This window comes from Sesamum indicum, linkage group LG6, assembly GCF_000512975.1.
Source record: "Sesamum indicum cultivar Zhongzhi No. 13 linkage group LG6, S_indicum_v1.0, whole genome shotgun sequence".
NCBI lineage: Eukaryota > Viridiplantae > Streptophyta > Magnoliopsida > Lamiales > Pedaliaceae > Sesamum > Sesamum indicum.
Window position 1 is genome coordinate 17,462,555 of NC_026150.1, and position 24,062 is coordinate 17,486,616.

The 24,062-nt window shown below is 36.5% G+C and overlaps 4 protein-coding genes across 4 annotated transcripts; 2 read left to right on the top strand and 2 right to left on the bottom strand.

The window, feature by feature from the left end:
- LOC105164793 lies at positions 812–8,116 on the bottom strand. The gene is made up of 5 exons (XM_011083565.2): positions 7,861–8,116; positions 5,059–7,652; positions 2,750–4,540; positions 2,074–2,329; positions 812–1,947 (listed from the first exon to the last, which is right to left on the bottom strand). Exons 2-5 carry the CDS (start codon positions 7,588–7,590, stop codon positions 1,385–1,387), a joined length of 5,142 nt encoding a protein of 1,713 aa, XP_011081867.1. The 5' UTR covers positions 7,591–7,652; positions 7,861–8,116; the 3' UTR covers positions 812–1,384.
- Positions 9,607–11,955, bottom strand: LOC105164794 (60S ribosomal protein L11). Its single transcript, XM_011083566.2, has 5 exons — positions 11,806–11,955; positions 11,580–11,687; positions 11,436–11,478; positions 10,485–10,680; positions 9,607–10,050 (listed from the first exon to the last, which is right to left on the bottom strand). The coding sequence occupies exons 1-5, from the start codon at positions 11,806–11,808 to the stop codon at positions 9,849–9,851; spliced, it is 552 nt and encodes a 183-aa protein (XP_011081868.1). The 5' UTR covers positions 11,809–11,955; the 3' UTR covers positions 9,607–9,848.
- Positions 14,039–17,502, top strand: LOC105164795 (syntaxin-32). Its single transcript, XM_011083567.2, has 5 exons — positions 14,039–14,564; positions 15,299–15,549; positions 15,650–15,825; positions 16,115–16,315; positions 17,206–17,502. Exons 1-5 carry the CDS (start codon positions 14,330–14,332, stop codon positions 17,363–17,365), a joined length of 1,023 nt encoding a protein of 340 aa, XP_011081869.1. The 5' UTR covers positions 14,039–14,329; the 3' UTR covers positions 17,366–17,502.
- Positions 18,793–23,703, top strand: LOC105164796 (KNR4/SMI1 homolog). The gene is made up of 3 exons (XM_011083568.2): positions 18,793–19,741; positions 22,424–22,676; positions 22,968–23,703. The coding sequence occupies exons 1-3, from the start codon at positions 19,394–19,396 to the stop codon at positions 23,354–23,356; spliced, it is 990 nt and encodes a 329-aa protein (XP_011081870.1). The 5' UTR covers positions 18,793–19,393; the 3' UTR covers positions 23,357–23,703.

Sequence of the window (24,062 nt, forward strand, 5' to 3'; positions counted from 1 at the left end):
ATTTGAATTGGTTCGAAGTTATTTCTATTTTAACACAATTGCTAGTTTAAATGAAAAAAGAAAGGGTTTGAAATTAGATTATAACATTTTGGCTTCGTGAATAAATTCAAATAGCCACCACAAGTCAGAAAATTTGCATGCATTTTCGAGCAAATAATCCAAAACTACACTCCATTGTAATTTCATAAAAACCCAGGGAAAACACAGAGACACCCACACACACCATTAGTGTAACTCTGTGCGCGATGAGCTGCAATGGATAAGTTCCCTACATATCAGCCAAACCACCTAATACAGGTCAAGCTAAATCAGCAAGTCTCTCCTACAACGGGTAGTAAATTATCAACCGTAAACTAAATATGCCAAACACAGTATGAAGTAGGCTGGAAATCCATGTAAACAGGGGAAGATTATAGATGAATAATGGTGTGATGGTGCTTCCCATACAAGTAGTTGTGCACCAGCTCAATAACTCAAGCCCCCATTAAGCCATTCAAGGTCATTACCTGTTCAGGAAAGACATACAAGAAAACACCAAGAAATGCAAAAGTCCCTGACTTGGAGAAGCCTGTGATGGACTTGAGTAAAGCAGCACTGGAATAGCTAGTGCACCAACCAAAACAGTCAAAATTTTCGACTTGTTAAGAGTTTCAGAAGGTTTCGGAGCAATTAGAGAGAAGCATTTCAATGGCCTAGCGCGTGCACCCATGACAAGAACAGTATCCTGAAAGGTTGATACTTTAGCAGACTGAGGCGTGTGCAGAAATGGATCTGAACTAACATCACTCATGGCAAATTCTGTACAAAATAGTTACAGCATATAATTCCTCCATTACTCTGTACGTAGTTGTTTGCTTAATACAACAAGGTTGCGGCACCAAAGATTATCTCAAGTTCATAATGTGATTCAAACACAGGTATAGTATTATTTGGGCCAATAGCTCCTTCAGTATCAAGCACTAAACTAAGGTTACTTGGTTTACTAGTACCAAGAAAAGAAAAAAAGAGATAGAAGGCAAGAACATTATGTACAGAGGTTGACAACCAAAATTCCACACCCCTTTCTGGCACAAGAACCAAAGGTGTTGCATTTAACTGCAAAAAATGAAGAAGCTCACTCGAGGGAAAAAGTATCAGAAAAGCTTGCAACATGAACCAAAACTGCCTTGATGATGACACGTGGTGTGCAGGAGAACTTTGTATCATACTAGCAGAAGTAGTAATATCCATCCCCAAAATCCGCACAGCCATGACGTTGCAATTAATATTATATTTGTTGGACCAGTATAGAGGTCACTTCCTCAAGAAAGACAGAGCTGGGTCTGCATAGATGTTCGACTTCCAGAAGCTACATGCCCTCAGCTGATGGGAAGCTATTGATCACCTAATTGATGCCATTTGAGTTCTCAGCCGAATCTTTCATTGCCTCAGCAGTCATTAGAGCAACCACAGCTTTGTGGATTGCTAAATCTGCTCTGTAGAGCAATCTTTGAGCCTTCTCTCTCTTGAGCTTAGCCAAGTTAAGTGCATTCTGTGCAGCACCCGATGCATCACGTAAACGAAACTCATGAAGATCTGAACCATTCAACTGCTCAACCCCTTGCCCATATTGTGCTCCAAAATAGTAGTGCCTCTGACTGGGCAATTCAGGCAAACCCATGTTCCACTGCTGAACTCCATTTTTGTTCCCTGTTGTCCTTTGGTTGTGGGAAATCAACTGTTGGCTGTGAAAAGCATGGTAAGAACCAAGCTTCCTTGGCTTGTTCTTGTACACCTTTGGTTTACCTTTCCACTCGGAGACATTAGTGCTCAATGAGAAATGTGCATCTCGTGGAGAGAACACTGTTGATGAAGCCTGGAATGATGGTGAAACATCAGAAGGATCATGCATATTGCTTGCATACAACGTTTTCTCATCTCCAAAAGCATTCCCATTTGATCTTCTCCCTGCCACAGTGGAATGATAGTAGGTAAGAGACTAGAGAAAACAGATTTATAAAAGAGAAGAACATACATATATTCCAAATATGAAACAAGTGAGACTGTGTTGAAGAGGGAAAAACTGGGCACTACCAAATACAAGAAGACTGTCCTGATACCCCGTGGAAGATTGGTGCGGCCCTGAAACTGAAAATTTCCTGTGAGACCGTTGTTTTGAACCCTTGTTGGGAACATCCAAGCCCCTTGGTCTTAGGCAGAAAGCAAACATGGGTGGTTTCTCAGGAGGAGTAACCTTCTCCTGACTACCAACAGAAAAGGCACAATTGCCTCGAGCAGCAGTACGCTCCCACTCCTTCAGCCGTTGTTGATACCTCTCCCAAAGAGGAGGCTGTATACAGGACAGTGATGGCAATCAATCATACTATGCGAGCAGTTTTAGATAAAGAAGATGATACATTCACAATGAATGAGAATGCTGAGATAAAATACAGCAACGACATAGATGTAAGGATGCTAGGTTGACAAAGTAAAAACAAATGTCATTTTCTAATAGTTGCCTTCATACTAGAGTAAGAAGTATTGCTCAGCAACTATAAATCTCCTTTCTTTTCCTTCTGATTAACAAAATACTGATTCAGATATCACTACTACAACATATCTAACATGTTCTTTCACAATAAAACAAGCAAAGATTATTTTGCTCGACTCTATTACATAAAATGTATTTATCTAACATAGCCACTTTATATTTTATATTATCACATAGGAGGACAATACAAAGTTTTGAACGAAGACAAACTCTTAGTACCTGCAAATGTCTTATTAAGGGCATGCCAAATTTCTTCCTCTTCTGTCCCCAGTGTTCGTATATGACTTTAGCAGCTTGTGCGGACCCAATTCCAGTCAAAAGCTCTTCGATTTCTGCATCTGTGAAGTTATTGCGAAGCTTAGCATATGAAACTTTTTCAAAAATGTCTATCGCCTTTTCCAAAACCTCCTCAGATATCTCATCATATTTATGTTTCTCAGTAGAGTTCTTTTTTGACATTAACCACTGTTCATCATCGCTGTCCATGTCATATAAAATACGTGAGGGATCCATCGCCATTTCAACATCAGTTTGAACCTGTCGGATATACCTTGCAGGATTTCGAACAAAAGGGACTTCAGCTCCATAATCATCGTTTTCCTCAACCAAACGGACTCCAGGGATGGGGATGTTCTTCACAGAAGCAGCACGAATATTCCGATTGTAGCACTCCTCATGCATCTCCTTGAACAGTATCCACTGGTTCCGGTCAGGAAACTCCAATACCCAGTCCTTCCCCCCTTTCCACATCATAGCATGGGAGTACCGGTTGGTTGACCCAGGCTGCAAAATATGTTTAACTTTGTAAGAGTATTTTGTAACCCCAGAAAGTTTGACAGCTAATCTCCATTCATTATGATCAGCATGTTCCAAGACAATATTTGCCCCACATTCTCTCCATCCTTTGTCCCCATGGGTGACCAAAATATTTGCAACACAGGTTAGCAACTCCAAATTTTTCTGGTTATTCACAGAACCATCAGATGTCCTCTTCAGGCTAGCTCTCCTAATGCGTTTGCAAGGTAGAGATCTCAGGTTCTGCATTTTTTGCTTCGCGCTGAAATCATAGCCTACAAAAGGCAATGTGTACTGAACCTGAGTGCGTGGCTTCTTCGGTCCATTACTCAATCCACTGGACACCAAGTTCGGATTGCCATCAGGCCATACAGGAGAGTGATGTCCAAGAGGAGAATAAATTGAGCTGCTTCTACCGCGTTGCAATGAACTTCTGGACCCAGTAGGGTTGGGGTTATGAACAAAGCCATCATGTATATTCCAAACCCCACAAGATGTCTGTCTGGATATACAACTTTTTCCATCAAAATGCACATTAACATGTTCAAGAGATGGAATCTCAACAGTCATACCACCAGATGTGGAATCACTCCTGGGATTGCATGTTGCAGATGTCACAGAAACTGGTGCAGATAGAACAATCTGTTCGTCCACTTCCTTCATAGGCTCATACTGGTGTGGTTGAGCAATAACTTCAGGTGTAATTTCAGTGAATTCTTTCAAACAACATGCTGTTCCATCATTGTCTGATTTACCCTTCTGGAGTTCCTCAGAAGAGTTGGTGTTCTCGACAGTATTGCTTGCCAAGATGATATCCATTCCCAAATCTTGTTGACAACTTTTCAAACCCTGGAAAGTAAGAGCTTCTGCGTCCATCTTTCTGATTTCAGGTTCAGCTGGGACATCTTGAACAGCAACTGAGCTGGCCTCAAGTTGAGAGCACTCTGCAACTAGTTGGTCACCATTTTCTGAATTTTCCAGTGAGCATAATGCATCTTCATGTTGGAGGTTAAACCAAGCAAAACTATGTTCCATGAGTAACTGGAGATGCAGAGTGAGAAAGAAAGTTGGTGCAGCACAAAATGAGAGAGCAAATTGAGGAACTTTTCCAGGCTTTGCAGCCAGAGTAAAAGCAGATTGACTCATTCTTGTATTACAGGCTTCTCCGGGGGCACTCATCGGCAAAATGCCAGTAACAAGTTTCTTCTTGAAACCCTGGTCACGACATAAAGAAAGACAATCATCGCCACTAAACTAAAGGGAATCATCAAATTACCGAATTACACTCGCTAGCTATGACATAACTAGTTAATAAACAAAATAAGTTCCTCTCTCTATCGACCACCGAAAACATAAAGATTATAAACAATGAAGAAAATAGAAAATGGAGCATCTGGATGAATCCGATTCCACTGACCTTGCAGAAACACATCAAATGTTAAAATACTCCCTCCCTCCACACATAGATGTCCACTTGTGAATTGGCAGAATAGTCAGTACGAGAGTTGAGATCTGGTATTTAGGAATTTTTACAGTTTTATCCCCATAACTAATAGTTGAGTTGGTGAGATCCACATCATTAATTCAGGAACATCTCAGAAAACGAATTGTTATTTTAGAAAGTAAAATACTCCATATATATGGACATTCCCAGAGGAAATAAATAATTCAGTTCTGAAACCTTCATGTCAAGATTGGAAGAAGCAAATGTGCTAGTAAAAGCAAGAGTATACCTCACTGGAGGAGAGTTTTAAACCCGCACGTTGTTTGCATTGCCGAATACTCCAACATTCAAGTTCCTTTATGTTGTCAAATGTGCACTCCGAGAGTGGTAGTTGTTTAACAAGAAGACAGTGCTGCAGAATCTTAGACTCCAGGTGAAGCCACTTAGAATTTTGTAGTCTGGAGAAACAGTAAAACGCAAATACATGCTGCTTCCTTAGATCATGAACACTAGAAAGTTGGAACCTTATCGAGGTCACTGGTAATTTCATGTCGCCATCCCAGCTTTCATTAGATTCACTGAAGCCAATCAAGATTAGGAAGACAAAGGCTACAGCCTGCTTCAAACAGCCTTCAAATAGGAGAAATCTCAATCCAAGATTACTGTCGATCAAAAGTATCTCTAGTATAACAGCCGCAGAGGTAGTCACCAGCACCCCATATTGAAGCATAAATATGTCATGCAGCAGCCACAAAACCTCTGTTCCACGTGAAAACTCCAGACATGGCAATACAGGTAGGCGTATCTCGAATGTGAACTGTTTAGACTCCAACAACACATCATTTAATCTTAATTTTCCTTTATCATCAAAAGACCACAATTGCTCAGAGTCCACACAACCATTATAAAACTTGCCCTCCTTATTAGTCGGAAAGCTAATCATAACAGGGTCAGGAGGACTAACTATCTGTGGAGTAATATCACATGCTTTGATATCTTTAGACACAAAACTACCTCCTTCATTTCTCTTATGATACTTCTTCCTGACATAAACCACATGTTTGACACGTTGGGAGCTGCTGGCAGCTCCCTGCAGAGTTTCACCATCTGTTCCACGAGCAGCTATGTTATCCACTGATGTAGACTCATAATCTGACTTATTTCTAGTTATCTTTGAGTCAGCCACATCGCTATTCGAGTTGTCAGCTCTCTCAGATGACAAGGAAGAGCCCAATGGCATGTGCTGTTGCGAAGTCCTCTGTCTTTTCGAAGATTTGACGCGTTGAGATTGACTAGCTAGCCATGATGCTATGGGCTCCAAATCAAGATGGTTCCCTGTGCAGCTGTCATCATCTGCCGGTTGAACTGTTTGTCCTTTGTGTAAATCTTTGCCCCTTGTAGATCTTTTTCTAGATTTCGTTTTGCCAGGAAACTCACTGGGGAGAAGCAAGAGTTTGAACTTCTCTTCTTGAAGATTGACCCATTCCTCATCTCGATCATCATACTTTATATGATGAAGCTTACTTTCAGAGTGATAGTCATTCACAAGGCCATAATACCAACTCTCATCCAGTGGCCAGAAGATTTTAATTCTCCGGTTCAAAACCCAGTATGGTTCCAGGTCTCTGGGACGAATTTCATAGAAATGACGGCGTTTCCTAGACATGCCCTTGCCTTTATCTTCTCTTCTGGGTCTCAGAGTTCTGCTCCTATCATAAGCAGCTGCAGACTCCCCACCCAATGAGTGAGGCTGTCGCCTCAAAGTATCACGAGCAGATGAAACCTGAAAAGAGAATCCATCAGCAGTCTGAGATACTGAAGATTTTCTCATTGCTGAGAAACCAGTACAGCTTGGATCAAATCGAGATGAGAGCATTCTTGCAGCATTCTGTTCGAGGTTCTCCTCATCATACTCATCATCCTCTAGGAAGTCAATGAAGAGACTACCCGAGACTGAACTACCCACAGAGGGCTCAGATTTTTTCATTGAGGCTTCGCTGCCATCTACACCACCTACTAAATCCTTTTTCTTCCTGCTCTTAATCTGCCGCTTTTTGGGCGACATATCTCCATTATTTACAACTACATTGTATTCTTTCACTGTGTGTTGAACTGAACCTGATCGACCATTTCTATATTCCTTAACTTCATCTCCCGCCTTCCGCTTTAATTTCACATTGGAACTACTAGAGTTTACAGTGGATTTTGAATCTGCTTTCTGCCTTGATTTTGACTTTGAACCACTGAATTTTCCCACAGATTTTGAATTTAAAGCACCATTATCATCGGTGGAAAGGGTAACTAACCGAACCAATCGGTCGCTGGGGCCAGCCTCACTGCTGGCACCAGCCTCATCCTCAGATTTAATAACTTCATCTTTAAATGCTCCTCCACCATCAACAGAATTAGGAAGTTTCAACGACGCAGAAACTTGATCACTCACCAATTTTTTCCATCCCAGTGAACCTCGCGGACGCTTTGGAATATTAAAAGTATTTCCGGTGTCACCCAAAGTTAACGAGACGCCATGCAACCCTTTACTCCTTCCACTTGATTTTTGACCAAAACCTAGCTTCGATTTCACACCATTTACATCTTCCTTCCTACTTTTCTTAGCATCAGGTTCAAAACAACTCAAAGGGGCCTCCTTTCTACTCTTCCTCTTCTTCTCCTTAACATCTTCATGGTCCTTTTGGCCAGAAACTTTCTTCTTACTCTCTCCCAGTTTAGAAACCCTCGATTCATAAAGGCTCTCAATATCCAAACAACGGTTTCTCTTAGGAATTTCAACACCACCAGACTTCTTTGTGCTACTTTCCATCAACAAATCCTCAATCCAATCACCCCAACACAATCCCCCTTATTTTCATGTCCCATCCAGATCTGCCACCACAAGTCCACACCATAAACAACAAGTAACCATAAAAAAATCCAACCAAACTATCATCAATTTTACCAAAAGGACACTGATTCCTCAAAACAAAGCCGATCAAATAACAAAAAATCAACAAAAAGTAGGAAAACAAACGCCTACACACATAAATCACACATGCAAGTATGTCTTCCGATTATATACATACACAAACTATACCTCTAACAGAATTTATAGCGACCACGTCATTGCAGTGGAGATCGAGCAGGAGAAGTGTTTTAATTTGAGAGAAACTGGAAGGAAGGGAAAAGAGAGAAATTGAGCTCTGATTTGAAGCCCTAATTTGATTCACTGTTCCTTTTCCTATTTTTTATTTTTGGGAAAAACTTTTCACTATTTCTTTTTTTCTTTCCCCCTTTTTTTCCTCTAGAGAGAGAAAAGGGTAATGCTTAGGGTTTGTTTGGTGTGAGGGGAAAAATGGAGGTAAAGGGGCGAATTTGTGCATTTTAGGTAAAAATAATCGTCCCACGTGGCAGATACACCGCCGTTGGATTTTATCATTCGCTGCAATAGATTTGAGGTTAGGTGGTTGGAGCCCTAACAGAATTAAATAGACATCGAGCGTGTAGAATTGGATTGTCCACGTGGATGACTAGATTTGAGGGCTTTTGTTCCGAAATTGCTCGATTATTAAACTCCTAATGTGGTTTCTAGAAAAAAGGATTAAAATGAAATTAACAATTTTTGAAATAATGATTAACCCTAAAAGACCAGGTTATTACAGAATCACCATAGCGCGTTCAGAATGAAACTAACCAATTTTGATTAGTAGAACCAAGTGCTGTGAGTAGGAAAACCTTGCAACTCGCTTCCCGGTGCTGACAAATTATGTCGGTTGGATTTGGATTTTCCCAAATGTCTGACGACATGGTAGAGAGTGCATTCACGAATGTGAGGTGGTAGTGTAGGTCAGTGGAAATACAAGCAAAGAGCCCAAAGAAAATGAACAAAGAAAAGGAAAATTCAAAATAACTTACGTTAGAAAAGATAATATTGCAAATTTTGATTCCAAAGTATATGATAGTCCGTAATATTTGTTATATTTCATGAAATAGTTAATATTAATTTTATATTTTAAAAAATATTATAAATTGGACTCAAACGTTGCATATTTTTTGAAGTGAGATTTTGTAATATTTTTTTAAAATATGGAACTAACTTTGCAATATTTTTTTAAAGAGTGAGATTAAATATAACGGTTGGAATAATTTTACAATATTTTTCTAAAGTGTGGAACTAATATGGCTATTTCAAAAAGTATAAAACGAATATTACAAGCCACCTTATATTTTGGGATTGAAATTAATATTTTTCTCAACTAGTTGTCATTGCATTATGTTCTCACAAGTATATAGAAAAAAAAGAATCATGATATGAAATGAAGAAAAAATATAATTTATAATCGTAATATTATCAAAAAAACATATTGAAATTAAGAATAAATGAATTAAAAAATAAATTTACGTATTGAAGAGTTGATATGACATAAAATTTAACAGATAACTGAAGTTCAGAAAATGTATGGCCGATAATTTTTTAAAATTGGATGATCATAATTCCGATTGTCTTTCCTCATAAATTTATTAAAATATTTCAGTGAAAATCCAACATTAATAACGATATTACTAGTAGGATAGGGGAACTGTATATATACACATGATATGTGAAATTATTTGTAAAGGTGCATTAAAAGTATGCTTAGCTCAAGAGGAAAACTAGCTCCTCGCGTAATTGGTCCAACAATAAAACCTAATCGTACTTGTGAAACACACTGCTCCTTTGTCTCTCCTAATTCCTGAAATTCATTAGCTAAAGATTTAAACAAGTTACTTCTGTTTATGGACGTTGACGATCAACTAATTTGCCGGACAGAAATGTCTCTGATACTATATGAACCAGCTTCAATTGACCGCAGAATTTGGAGGCTTTTAATCTAGAAGAAGAAAACTCGTAAAACATTCATAGACATACCTAACACCAGAGACAATCAGCCATTTGAACCAATAAAAGCACAACAAAATTAGTCCCGACATAACTATAAAATATGGAAGTAAGATGGGCTTGTCTATTGAGAACTCCTATTGACCAGAAAGACAAAAAACAATGAACCCCACATCGACAATAACGTTTCAAGTACTGGTCTTAACCTAAGAAGCCCCAATATTGGATGCCTTGTTCAGGATAACACCTTCATATTTCACCTGGAACCACTTCATTGCATCCTCCTTTGTGACCCTGTGCTGGATTCCAACACGAGACTTGCACCTACGACGACGGCCAACACGATAACCAGGGCGTTCCAAGACAACATAGAAGTCCATACCATAAATACCAGTTGAAGGGTCATACCTAGAAAAGAAATATTGAATGAAAATGAGTCTAAGGAATTTCGGTAGTAAACAATCCATTTGAAGATAATAACATTATAAGAAGCGACAAAATGAAGAGCGGCTAATATCTCACCCTTACAGGCATTTTAACAATACATCAGATTATAACCTGAACCTAGAAACCACAGCATCTACTTTTCTCCATAACAAAGTTCCGTAAGTCAATCATGAATTAGGCACACAATGTCTAGCTCGCTAGAACCACCTAGCACAAAATCAATAACTAAAATACTTATCCAAGTAAAGTTTTTTCCGTAAGTTTCCATAGGTCATACATTCATGATATTTATATACTAAGTATAATAAACATATGGATTATAAGAAGTGTGGAAAATAGGTACAGCATAACAAAAAAGGAATAAACAAAATTGAGGCCAGGACACATATGCTTACTTGATTCCAAGATCAATGTGTTCCTGAATACCAAAACCAAAACAGCCAGTCTCACTGAAATTCCGTCTCAACAGTTCATATTCCTTGACCTTCAAGCCACTCTCAAGGAGTTGCATCGCCTTTTCACCTCTGACCGTGACATAGCAAGCAATTTTTTCATTACGTCTGATCCCAAAAGACCGCACGGTGTATCTTGCTGTAACCATGACAGAGTACCATATCAATTTGATATATTTACTTATAGTTCATACCGCTACTCTGCTCTATTTAAGTTAGTAGGCGCAACAAGATACAATCAAAGAATGAAAACAACATATTCATGTATTACCTAAATTTCTTGAATAAATGTAATTTGGAGAGAGACATGTACAAGAAAAATTGCTTAACCCCAATCTTATCTCGGAGCCTTGAACAGTTTTTTCGAGCTTGGTGAATTACATATTAGTCCCACCACTCAAAATTCTGAAAGATATTTGAGAACTGTACTCTGATTTCTCCAATGATATGCTTCGAGAGCCTTATAATAAAGATACAAAGTTACAAAAAAGTGGTTCAATATCTGATTTGGAACAAAAAGTGGTCAAAAGCCAGGGAGCTAAGGGGTCAACTTAACCCAATAATCTTCCAAGTCAAGTCCAATTTCAACAGTTTGGAGCTTAAAGAGAAGAAAGATGTACTTTGCATAATGAAATAATTTGAAGAATGACAGAACAGTAAACCAATGAATCATTGAATTACATCGAAGGGAATAGAACAACACAGCGGTATTAAACAGTTCTTTTCACGATATGACTGTAAACTAACATATACATATATAGATAAATAGAGTGCAATATGCATTCTTAAGTACCAGAAAAACCAACTTTAACATCAAGAATTTCATTTCTCCTGTTTTAACTACAAAACAAATCAAAGTAACAAGACGTCCAAAATAGATTTTCTTAAATTTACCCTTGGAGAAAACAGGAGTTTGGCCACTGAGTTGCTCCAACACCTGGAGAAAATCAAAACATTGGAAAGGGAAAAAAATTTAAAAAAAAATGATAAAACGATTCAGAACGAGAGCTAGACCATAATGGCGGCGATGCAACGTACCTTAGCAGCTCTCGTGAGACGATCTCCACTTTCACCAACTGAAATGTTGAGAACGAGCTTCTGCACTTTGATCTCTCTCATAGGATTCGATAACTTCTTCTCTGAAGCCTACACTCCAAACAAGTGCAGAATTAGCAATCGCAGTCCAACAGTTATACAAGTTTTATTGCGTAAATACATATACGCGATAATACATTGACGTGAAAGTAAAAGGAGCGACACGAACCATGGCGACACGGTGGTTGGCGGTGAAGGCGCGGCAGCAGGAGGGGTTGTGGCAAGATGAGGTATAAATCCTAGTATGTAGTGAGAGTGGATGAGAGCTAGGGTTTTTCTTCGTTGGGTCTTAAACTCTATTGCTTCGTTAATGGGCCTTAATGGGCTCCATAATTTTGTATAACGAGTTTCGGCCCATTATTAATTCAGTGGCCCAATACCCAACCTACATATGTTTATTTATAATATCTATATTTTCATACTAATATAAAAAAAAAACTCTCTACACACGAATAGCTGTTAATAATACAACGATACTATTTTTTTGTAGAGTCAAAAATAACCTTAAACTGATAAAATAATAACTTATTCAAATTATTAAACTTTACATTAATTGGTAAATTATTTTTTTCCTTTTCTTTCTATTTTAAATGTAATGTATTGATTTATATATTTTACTCTTATTTATAACACATTTTAAAATATAAAAAATTATTTATTATATACAGAAAAAAATGACGTAACGCAATACCTAGAGAAAAACCATAAAAAATTATTTATTATATACAGAAAAAAATGACGTAACGCAATACCTAGTATGAAGAAAAACCATCCACACTCACAAACAATAGTTAGTAACACCGCCGCATCATTTTCTTAAATATGCCAATTATACTCATAATTAGGTCATTCTAAAAATTAATTGTATTACTTTTTTCTTTTTATTGTGTCGATAATACTTTTAAGTTGGCTTTTTTTTAATATATTTTATTAGTTTATATATTTTATATTTATTTATAATATATTTTAAAATATAAAATATTATATGACAATGTGCTAAAATGATTAGTAAATTATAACACATCTCATTGCACATTTGGCCTTGATTTTGATTCAATACCTCAGTCAGTTATCATGAGTCTGGCACAATTCTGGATTGACAATTTTAATCATTAATTTATCATAATATCAGTCCCTTACAATTTTTTTTTTCAATCAAAATATATTGTAAAAAAAACATTTGTTGCACGTGGCAATGACATATTTTTTTCCAACAACACATGTTGACCAAAATAATTTAGGGATGATCAAATTTGTTAACCAATAACCAAAATGCGCAAAGACTTGTGACCAAATGTGTAAAATTAAAATCAACTATATAAAATATAAATTACATGACTAAATTTATATTTACTATAAATACATGATTAAATGTGTCATATTTCCATATTAATTGTAAAATAACACTAATGTGTATTATAAGTTTTATAATTTTATTTGAGTAAATTTGATTTTCTCCTCCAAATTATGTTATTTTTATACTATGCCACCTGATATATATTATTAATTTGCATTTTGCTATATATGATTGTTTTTTGATTAATTTTTATGTAGTACTATATATGTGATACTTAATAGCAATATACTAATAAAATATCATATGTGCAAGTATTTGATGTTTTTAAATAGTTATGTACGACAAATTATAAATTTTGCAAATCAAAATCATAAGTTGAAGAAATAAACAAAACAAACTGTATAAATGACAAAAAAATTTATCCATTAAAAAAAATACATAATTTACCCATTTATTTTACAAAATATTGTAATTACTTATTTTTTTTAAAGAAATATAACACCTTATAAAATTTATGAATTTATAAAAAAATATTTTATTAACTCTGTATTTTCATCATTAGCATTATAAAACAAAACAAGAAGATATGAACTATGTTTGGATTTGTAGCTTTCCATTTTTTGAGACAAGATAAAACACACTTAATATTTGTTTTTTGTGTTTTTAAACCTTATCTGCGTATTTTTCTGTTTTTCAACTTTCTATATATAATATATATACATAATATAAAACAAACATGATTTGACATGAACAGTAATTTTTATTTCCAAAAAATACAACATTAAACATAAAAAATTTATATATATACATATTTATATAAAAAAATATATGATTTGATAATGAATAGTGATTTTTGTCTCCTAAATCTCAACATCAAACCTACACCACTTATTTTAAAATATTTTAAATTACCCCAAAACAAAAATTCAAACATTTCATTTATTTTCAATCGCCCACTTACTTATTTCTATTTTTCTCTCTTTATTTTTAAAATACAAAATAAAATAATTAAAATTCAAATCCAAACACAATGGAGTTATCCATCAAGGAAATTATGGACAGGAAACAGATAATATAAAACGGCAAAAACATTATATAGAGCTCCATATAAAAGCGGAAAATTAGTAATACGCCCGCAAAAAAAAAAAAGAAATTACACAATTTCCAGTTTAATCTTCATCCATCATTCTTCATTGATTTCTAGCATTTTTCTCGCAGATCTAGGGTTTCGCAATTTCCGGCCCCATTTCATTAATTCCAGGGTTTAAGATCGGGCGAAAATTCCCGATGTTCATGTTCCCCGATCTCTAATTTACTTGATACATCACTGGGCAGACAATTTTTTGGTTGTAAGCCTTTTATGTTATTGCTGTGTTGAGAATTCGATCTGGCAAAAATGTCGGTGAAGAGTGGGAATGCTTCGATTAGGGATCGGACGCAGGAGTTCTTAGGGATAGCGGAGAGGGTAAAGAAGTCAATTTCCTCGCAGAATGGTCCGACCAGCAGCGGATCCAAGCGGGAGGAGCCGCCACGGTCTGCGATGGCGATGCAATCCGAGTTCAACAGGAGGGCGTCGAAAATTGGCTTTGGGATTCACCAAACATCCCAGAAGCTATCTAAACTGGCAAAACGTGAGTAATTATATATTGTTTATTGAGCAATTTTTTTGTGGGTTCCTGGCTATATTTTTCCCGTAATGGGCTGTTTATTTGCTATCACACTGATCGGGGTATCGTCAAAGAGGTTTTCCTGACGGAATCATTACGAGATTTAAGAAGTGACCTATTTCATATTGACTGAATTGCATGTATCTGGCTATTATTTGTTCCTGCGGTTGGGTTTTTTGTTGTAATTCGCTAGCAGACATCGTGAATTGAATTAAAGATTCTTATATTGCAGAACCAAGCTACACAATTTTGTTAGGTGTATATTGAGCAATGTGTTGTCTTATTTAATTGTTTTTGAGGGATTTGTGGGAATTGCCTATGGGTGTAGTTTGTCATAATTTTACTTAATTGTATGAGGCTGAATATGCGGATCCTTTGTTAATTGACTTTGATTTGCCCTTATTTTGAAACTTTAGGACACATGAATCTTATGCTGTTGCTGTAGTTCAAAAGTTTGTTGATGGTTGAGCGATCAAACTGTAAAGTGTTCATCCTCTTTCTGCTGGAAGAATGCTGTGGTCTTGTGGACAAAAATCTTTTTAAGAATTAGGGGTTAGCTTTATGGACTGATCTGTTTTGCACAATAAACTAGTAATAAGTCTGTTATTTTTCCAAATATTGATATCCACTGGTTTGCGCCTATGGTTTATCATTAAGAGTGGCATGGTCAAATTAATGTCTTCTGCTTTCTATTGCAGTTGCAAAGAGGACTTCAGTTTTTGATGATCCTACAATGGAAATTCAGGAACTCACTGCAGTTATCAAGCAAGATATAACTGCTCTTAATTCTGCTGTAGTTGATCTACAGTATCTATGCAATTCACGCAATGAAAGTGGAAATATATCCAGTGACACCACCACCCATTCTACTACAGTTGTTGATGATTTGAAGAATCGTCTGATGAGCACTACAAAAGAGTTCAAGGAAGTTTTGACTATGCGAACAGAGGTAACCTATTAATATATTGCATCATCTCCAATTTGATGCAACTCCTTTTATATGTCTGTACTATTGACTAACTCAATCTGCATGCTGTTTCTTTCATCAGAATTTGAAGGTTCATGAAAACAGAAGACAATTGTTTTCTTCTTCGGCTTCTCAGAATCCTTCAAATCCTTTCGTTCGCCAGCGTCCTTTAGCTGCAAAGTCTGCTGCCAGCAACTCAGCTGCACCTCCTCTTCCATGGGCTAACGGTGCACAGTCTTCGTCCCAATTATTCCGCAAGTAAGCACACATACGAATGTTTTTAAGTCGGTTGCTATCTCCACGCCTTCCATTTCAAAGGAATGTTTGACCCATTTCTTTTTCTTTGTTTCCTATACTTAGAAGTAAACAATGCTGGTTTGATTTTTGTATTAATAGTTAAATAGTTTCTGAAAAGACTTGAATGTAGCATCCAGTCAAGTACTTCATGGAACATCTATGAACAAAACAGCCTGAATTGAACTGAATTGCCAAGATGTCAACAGATAAATTTGCTAGCAAAACTTATCTTCTATAACCCGTCTAACAGGAATCAGATGGATGGGGAGTCTCAGCCGTTGCTGCAGCAACAACAAAATCAACAGCAACAGCAAATGGTTCCATTACAGGACAGCTACATGCAGAGTAGAGCAGAGGCTCTTCAAAATGTGGAATCGACAATTCATGAGCTCAGCAATATCTTTAATCAGCTAGCTACACTGGTTTCTCAGCAAGGAGAGATTGCTATCAGGTTTGCTGTTTGCAATGGTTTTACTCATTATATACTGCGATTCTGGTAGTTAAACAACAAAGTATGGTGGTCTTGTGACCACTTAACATCAAGCAATTATTCTAGACCGTATGCAACTTCAACTTAACCCTGCTTTCTTTCTCATTATTTCTACTCTATGCTTCTTTTAATTTTCAATCAATGCTAAAATCACTAATGATTTGCAGGTTCAGCTTGTGCAATCATTGAGTTGCTTAGGATTACTGACATCTATGCTATGTTCAAATTTATTCATAGAAATCATTTTAGGTGGTGGAAACATTTAGTGTTGCTTCTCAAAGTTGGTTGCAATTGTTTCAATCATTTAATTTTATGTTCAATTTTATTGTCAAATACATTGCATTCTTTGTAGGGTTGATATGTATGTTGAATTTGAATTTGTCATGTTTTAATGATGCTTCAACTCCTGAAATAGTTTGTCCTCCCTTTGGAGGAGTAAGGTAATCAATAAGAAGCAGCAGGACAAGGCTTAGGAATATTTGATGCTGTCCTTTAATATTCAGTTTGAGTAAGATAAAGAGAATCTGTTAAGAACTATAGAAGCTGAGGCTTCAGTCCGATGGTGATGAATGATCTTCAAATGGTTGCCCTGAACTTCCATTTAACTAGATGTGTATCAACAACATAAGTTTTGACTTCTGATGTGTGAACTGGGGAAACTTGTTTGTTGAGGCTTTCCCTTGAAGTTGCGTCGGGATCATCTTGAATGATTTTATTTTGATACCACTGTTGATTATCCCAACACTTTGGAATTTGGTAGTACATAGATAACACTTGACTCCTGTTTTTCGAAATGTTCATTTCATTTTTCTCAGAGTGATTCTAAACATTGAGTAAACTGTTTTTCATAGGATTGACGAAAACATGGATGACACGCTGGCAAATGTGGAGGGAGCTCAAGGGGCCCTGCTCAAGTACCTCAATAGCATCTCGTCAAATCGGTGGCTGATGATCAAGATATTCTTTGTACTGATTTTCTTTCTCATGATATTCCTATTCTTTGTGGCGTAGTGAGAGACGGCGGTGCATTACCAAACAGCAAGAAAAATTCTTCATGTAATCTAGACAGGGTTAAGCATCTGTTGTAATTTTCCGGTCTTTCTTTTCGTAATATAATCTCTTTTGTATATCAGATGAGCAATTTTGCATGAGCACTTCCGCCGTTCCGAGCTTCTCATGCATTGTCATCATGTGGTAGGGTGGTTTCAATGAAAGGAAAATATTCGTGATAGAAAAAGGGTCGGAAACATATGATGGTAGAGGTACCTTTCTTGAACCCTTTGAAGAGTTGATTCCAGAAATAGAAGATAATCAAAGGTGATAGTTTCTATAGGTTCAGGAATTATGGGCTAACCACCAACTTAATTTTTATTAAATTTGGTGGGAGATTTTGGCGTCTAATGAGGGACAGACAGGTGGAAACAAGGGACAAACAATGTAAAAAATGGATGTGACCGAAGACGATGAACCCTTAGAGGCTTGACTTTATTCCTTTGGGTTTCCTGATGGATTCGGAGATCAGAGAAGCGAAAATTCAACAAGAATTTGTTATATACGATGCCATATTTCGTATTTCAGAAAACAATAGCGTTGCATCAAATCTTTCTTTTTTTTTATTATTTTCTTCTAATTTATTACGAAGACATCTTGTTTCATTTTCAGAAAGATTTAGGGTCAAATACAAATGAACAAATACCCTTTTATGAAAAAGAAAAATTTATATTTTAAAAAATAAAGTAAATTATCTGTATCGACAATTTAAATAGGAGTAATTTGTTTTATTTCCAATAGCATAAAGGGTAATTTACTAACTTTTTATTCTATACGGACTTTTTTTGTTAATTTCTTATATTATATGGGGTAAATTACAATTTTTCTTAAATTTTTATGATAAATTATATTGACATTCCTTGAAGTTTGATCTTATTATGCAGATACTCCATCATTTATAAAATTGTAGTACATCTCCTGAAAGTATCAGTTGTAATTATAAGTACATTCAATATTTAGTAGTTAACATTTTATGCAAACATACTGCATGTATCACTAACATCTCATAAAGAGTATATTTATAATTTTACAAATGATAAAAATATTTGCATAATTAAATTTAAATTCAAGAATGTTGACTTAATTTATCTTAAAGTTTAATGATAAATCATGAAAATGTTAAAATTGATGTTACCAACAACTTAAAATTCACAAATTTGAGCTTTGATCTAAATCAAAATACAGCATGAGAAGAAGAAATTAACTAATCCAAACAAAAACTGTGACGTGAAAATGGATAAGAAAATATCAATTTATTTATGTCAAATGATAGGTACTGTAAGTATTACCAAAAACTATTTGATTTGGGTCCAAAACTGTAAATAACCTAAAGTACAAGGTCCAGCAAATGCGAACAAACCACAAGTATATAAATTGTAGCTCTCTCTCCCCGTTATCTGCACCACAACCCCAGCGGCCCACCCCTTCTTTCACCTGTCTCCATTTCCATTTCTCAGTAACACCAAACCCTCCCTCCCTCTCTCTCTCTCTACATACATCTCCTTTGTATCTATATGTGACGCATGTAAACTTACGTATATGTACGCACACCAAAAACCGCTGATACGCATACCTTTTTGTTCCGGGAACATTTCGCCTCTCTTTCTGGCTGTCTGAAACCCTAATTCTCTGTTAGCTCTAGGTTTCTTTAATCGTAGTCGCGAATTCGTCAACCGCTCGGAATTTAGGAAATTTTAAATCAGAACATTTTAACCTGGAAATAGATATCCAAGCTGCTTCACATAAGTTTTGTCGATTAAAAAAATTCTGAGAAAATCCCCTTATTTCTTGATTAATCTTGGATTTTCTGTTTTCAATTTGTATAATTACCTTTTTTGTTGTTTGTTGTTGCTTCCGACGGTTTTTGGTAATATTTTCAGAAAATCGGCAATAATAAATAATTGTCATAACTGGGCTTGGAATTTGGTTGAGATTTTCCAAATCTTGCGTGTTCATCTAGGGGATTTTTTGATTTACGGATAACAGAAAATGGTTGGAGGTGGAAATAGGAGGGATGAGGGATCGTTTATGGTGAGCGACAACAACGTCTTTGCAGCTCTAGGAAGTTTGAGGAAGAAGAAGAAGTCTGACAAAGAGAAGGGCTCTTCTAAGGGAAGTAAAAGCGCGCCTAAAACTTCTGCTGCTGGGAAATCTAAGGGAGCTGAGGAGGAGAAGCAGGTGTTCTGGGCTCCGGCACCTTTGACAGTGAAATCTTGGGCCGATGTGGATGATGAGGATGATGATGATTATTATGCCACCACTGCTCCTCCTCAGGCGATATGGGGTGGTTCTGGTTTGAATAAAGCAGAGGAGACGAAGAAACCTGATCCTGTGGAGGTATAAGGAATGAGATTTATGACACATTATGTGGTCATTGGATGTGGATGAATTTAATGAATTTTTGTTTCTGATTATTGACCGATGGTGTCTGTTATTGCTTGATTGATTCGGTTTGGTTTAGTGATTAAATGCCATTACCTTATGGTCTATGGAATAATGTGTTTGTTTGTTGAGGAATTCGGTTTGTTATTCATTTTGCACATTTATGATGCTTAATGATCCAATCATTTGCTAGGTCTTGCTTCATTGTTCCTTTCGTGCTGTGTCACATTTGTCCTTTACATGTAAAATTTGCATTTGTCATTCTATACTTAAGCATGACCACTTCTTTATGCTTAATGAATTTTACTGGATATTGGCTTTTCTCTGTTGGAGGTGTTTATTGGTAGTTCTTTTGTGCTAAAATTGTCTTTTTATAGTTAAGTTCTTATTTAGTTTTTAAGTGAATGATTCGCATGATAAACAATATGCACCAGTTACATAATTGCTTTGCTAAAAAGTTGTTCTGAAGGACTTTCATTGGAAGGAAACTGGGGTTAATTGTTGTTTTATCAGTTATATGATAAAAATGAATTTTAAATTAACCGATTGTTTATTTTTCCTTTTCTGATTCTTCAGGTGTGTGTCATTGTTGTTTTTACAATTAAGTTCTTGCTATCAAAGTCAATTATGTACAGTTTTTAATGTGTCCCAGCTATTTATATTTTAGTTGAAATTGCCTTTTAAGGATTATCCTGTCAAGCCCATTTTGTGCACCTTTCTTTTCATGTGTGCAAGTGTCTTAATGTTGCTTTACCCCGAAACTTGGGACGAACATTCTGCATGCTGCAATTTGATGGTCATTTTGAAATTTATGCTGTTCACTTTTGTGCTTTTCTTATCAAAAGTGAAAAGTCATCATTGTCTTATTAAAACAAAGATTGTTGTCCTGGGGTCTCCATGTAGCATTTGTACAACATTATGCACCACCAACTGCTAAGAATCTCCTTTTCCTTACTGAATTGGTAGTGTTAGGACATGTCATATACTTGATCTGGTATGTACCTAATGTTCCCACACTTTCCGTCTGCTGTTTGCATAGTTACTGAAGAAATGTAACAAAAGTTGCTGCATTCAGTACATCTTATCATGTTATAGTGTTGAAGGGATTGTATTATATCTATTGTCTCTCCCATTGAGCATTTCAATGTTTTGTTATTTGTATGTATTGGTGCCTTTATTTCCTTTAATTGATGCATGTATGTTATGGTTTTGTGATTTGGGGATGTTTGAGAAGATTGTCAAGTTGATTTCCAGAATAACTTAAAGTTTGGAAGATGAAATTCAGGTTAGCTCTCATATAAGTCATTGTTTGGTGCGCCTTGTTTCATAGTAGTCAATGGCGCGCGCCATACGGCGCCCATGGCGCACGCCTTCAGAATGGCGCTGCCCAGGCGCGCGCCAGGTGCGCGATGCAAGAAAGGCCTGGGCGACCTGGGTTTTGGCTGGGCTGCCCAGGCCCATGAATTTAAAAAAAATTTAAGTTAATAAACCCTAATTTCCTAAATATAAACCCTAAAAAAAATTAACTTAATAAACCCTAATTTCCTAAGTTAATTTTTGGCGTGTACAACAGTACAAGCTCTAATTATGCCGATTGAATCTTTGAAATTGATGTGATTTTATTAATCTTTGAGTGCTTTAATTGTTCTGTTAGTGGTTTTTTTTTGGGATGATTTAATTATATGAAGTTTTGTTAAGTTCAATTTGTTGGTTTATATGTCTTATTTAACTCCTTGTACATTAATCTAATCAAAATAATACTAATTATATAAATATATAGATTATTTCTTATATTTGCGCCATCCTTTGAAAAGGCGCGCACTGCGCCGTGCGCCACTGACTACTATGCCTTGTTTGGACTACACAGTGTTGAGATGATTTCTTTAATGAAAAGCTTAAAGGTTTGGGCTTACACATGCATAACTTTTCTTTATGCATACAGAATGAGACAAGAGTAAATGCACGAGTTTTCTGTATGATCTAGAGAAACAAAGGCTTTTGGAAGCATAGTTCTTTCCATGTGGTCCCCTTCTTGCCCACTGCAAACCAGATATCTGTTATTCAACAATATCTGGTGCTCTGACGTACCACTAGTTTCCCTGTGTGTGTTTGCATGCTCATGTGTTGTTTGCGTCTGTCTGATTTTGCTAATTCCTTCCCCTATTCCAGACCACCCACACACGTCACATTTGATGTATCTAAAGTGTGTACCATATTTGTCAATAATCTCTGGCAAGCATGGTGATTGTCAATCCAAACGGGAGCTATAATTCAGCATATTGACTTCTCTTAGTCTTTTGAATTGTATCACCTCCTTTAGAGGGGTGTGGCTGTTGGTGTAGTACCAATTTTCCACTATATTTGCTTCTACTATCACTGCTGCTTTCTGCCAAGTGTTTGTAGATACATTTTGCTGATGTAGAGATGATAAGCCATTTCTTTTTAGGGGATCTTTTATGCATTTTTGACTGATAGCACTGCGAGGATGCAATCACTGGTCCTAAGATGACTTCTGGTGTAAATTGTGTCATGGAGGCTCCTTTCGATTCACAATGTCATCCAATCACTAATCTGATGTTGAGATGAAATGTCTGAATTGTATTTGTGACATGTTGTGGTTTTCCATCCAAATTGCAGGAAAGTGAAAGTGAAGATGAGCTCCTTGATGAAGGTGATGATGATGTGGAAGAGGAGCCTGATCATGAAACGGAGGTCCAAGAACAACCTGAGCAGGTGATCAAAAAGCCTGTAGAAGTTTCTCCAGCACCTAAAGACACAGAAAGACAGCTTTCCAAGAAGGAAAGAAGGAAAAAGGAGCTTGCTGAACTAGAGGCCATTTTAGCTGATTTTGGAGTTAACTCAAAAGAGAAAGCTGAAGATGAGTCATCTGGTAACTGTTTTTCTTCTCCCTTCTATTAAATTGCTCCTTTTATCTTACCCTGGAGATAGTTCTTTTAGATAAATCTATCCTATCTGGGTATGAGTACCATATCTTTACTTGCTGTTTCTTCATTATGTTATTTGGTATGCTTTATAGGAGTTTTGTTGAAATTATGAAAATATTGCAGGCTGTAGTCGGTTTAATCAGTGGTTGATAAGGCATGTTGAGTGAATCTTAGCATTGTAAAAGTAGCGCAACTGAAAACTTTGAACTGAGGGACTTATTTTTATTCACTTACAGGGGTCACCAAAGACCAGAAAGAGGAACAACTCAATGGAGATGCAGAGAAGAAGGAAAATGCTCCTGCGGAATCTAAAAGTGCAAAGAAGAAGAAGAAGAAGGATAAGGCTTCCCGAGAGGTGAAGGAACCTCAGGACAAACCCAATAGTTTAGATGTTCTTAATGAACAAGAGGAAACTGCTGGAATTGAACAGGTAGAGGAAGATGCATCTGCTGTTGATGTGAAAGAACGGCTCAAGAAGGTGGCGGCTGCTAAAAAAAAGAAATCTAACAAAGAGGTTGATGCTGCTGCAAGAGCTGCTGCTTTGGAGGCTGCAGCAAGGAGTGCCAAACTTGCTGCTGCCAAGAAGAAAGAGAAGAACCATTATAACCAGCAGCCAATGCGGTAAGAGAAGATTGTTGGAGCTTCATACATATGGAGACGGGTCTCATTGGTCAATAAACTTCGAGCTCCTTCCTTCAGTTTTTGTGATAGATGGGACTTTTTAACATAATGTTACATGTCCGAAACGGTTTTGGCTATCGAAAGCCTGTTTGATTTGGGACTCTCAACTTAGATCAGTTTGTAACATATCAGTACTTCTTGCTGTGTATCTACTCTTTCTCAAATCTTGATCGATGTCGTGGGGTGAGAGATTTTGGGACTTGTCTAGATACATCACCCTTGACAGCATTTCCTCCAATGTTCATTGATCCAGTTGCATCTAAAATAAAGCCTTTTTTTGCATTTATAATAGATGTTATTTGTCACAGTGTAGCGACAGTTTCCATGTGATTGATGTTTTGGGTTAGTGTTTTAGATTCAACTAACGTTATATGTTGATATCTAACTGAAGGTGAGATAGCAACTGGACTTCGTATAAGGCCCACAGCAAGTGTAATGGACTTAGCATGATCGCCCGGTATTAATCGATGGTCTGGGCCCAATCATTATCACATTCCATCGAGTTAATTATCAGTGATGTTTATGATTTACTTTATTTATTCAATAAGTTGAAATTATAAAAAATATAAGCTAAATTACTATGGGTTTCTTTTAAAATAATTATAGATATTTTTTTATTATTTAAAAATTATAAATAATTTCTAAAATTA

Excerpts from the sequence above, each read along its gene's own strand:
- LOC105164796 (XM_011083568.2), top strand. The coding sequence starts at position 19,394 with ATGGTTGGAGGTGGAAATAGGAGGGATGAGGGATCGTTTATGGTGAGC. Across the intron at positions 19,742-22,423 it reads AGAAACCTGATCCTGTGGAG|GAAAGTGAAAGTGAAGATGA; the intron begins GTATAAGGAATG and ends TCCAAATTGCAG. Across the intron at positions 22,677-22,967 it reads AGCTGAAGATGAGTCATCTG|GGGTCACCAAAGACCAGAAA; the intron begins GTAACTGTTTTT and ends ATTCACTTACAG.
- LOC105164795 (XM_011083567.2), top strand. The coding sequence starts at position 14,330 with ATGTCGGTGAAGAGTGGGAATGCTTCGATTAGGGATCGGACGCAGGAG. Across the intron at positions 15,550-15,649 it reads TTTTGACTATGCGAACAGAG|AATTTGAAGGTTCATGAAAA; the intron begins GTAACCTATTAA and ends TTCTTTCATCAG. Across the intron at positions 16,316-17,205 it reads CAAGGAGAGATTGCTATCAG|GATTGACGAAAACATGGATG; the intron begins GTTTGCTGTTTG and ends TGTTTTTCATAG.
- LOC105164794 (XM_011083566.2), bottom strand. Across the intron at positions 11,479-11,579 it reads GTCTCACGAGAGCTGCTAAG|GTGTTGGAGCAACTCAGTGG; the intron begins GTACGTTGCATC and ends GATTTTCTCCAG. Across the intron at positions 10,681-11,435 it reads AACTCCTGTTTTCTCCAAGG|CAAGATACACCGTGCGGTCT; the intron begins GTAAATTTAAGA and ends TCATGGTTACAG.
- LOC105164793 (XM_011083565.2), bottom strand. The coding sequence starts at position 7,590 with ATGGAAAGTAGCACAAAGAAGTCTGGTGGTGTTGAAATTCCTAAGAGA. Across the intron at positions 4,541-5,058 it reads TAAAACTCTCCTCCAGTGAG|GGTTTCAAGAAGAAACTTGT; the intron begins GTATACTCTTGC and ends TGTCGTGACCAG. Across the intron at positions 1,948-2,073 it reads GGACAGTCTTCTTGTATTTG|GGAGAAGATCAAATGGGAAT; the intron begins GTAGTGCCCAGT and ends CCACTGTGGCAG.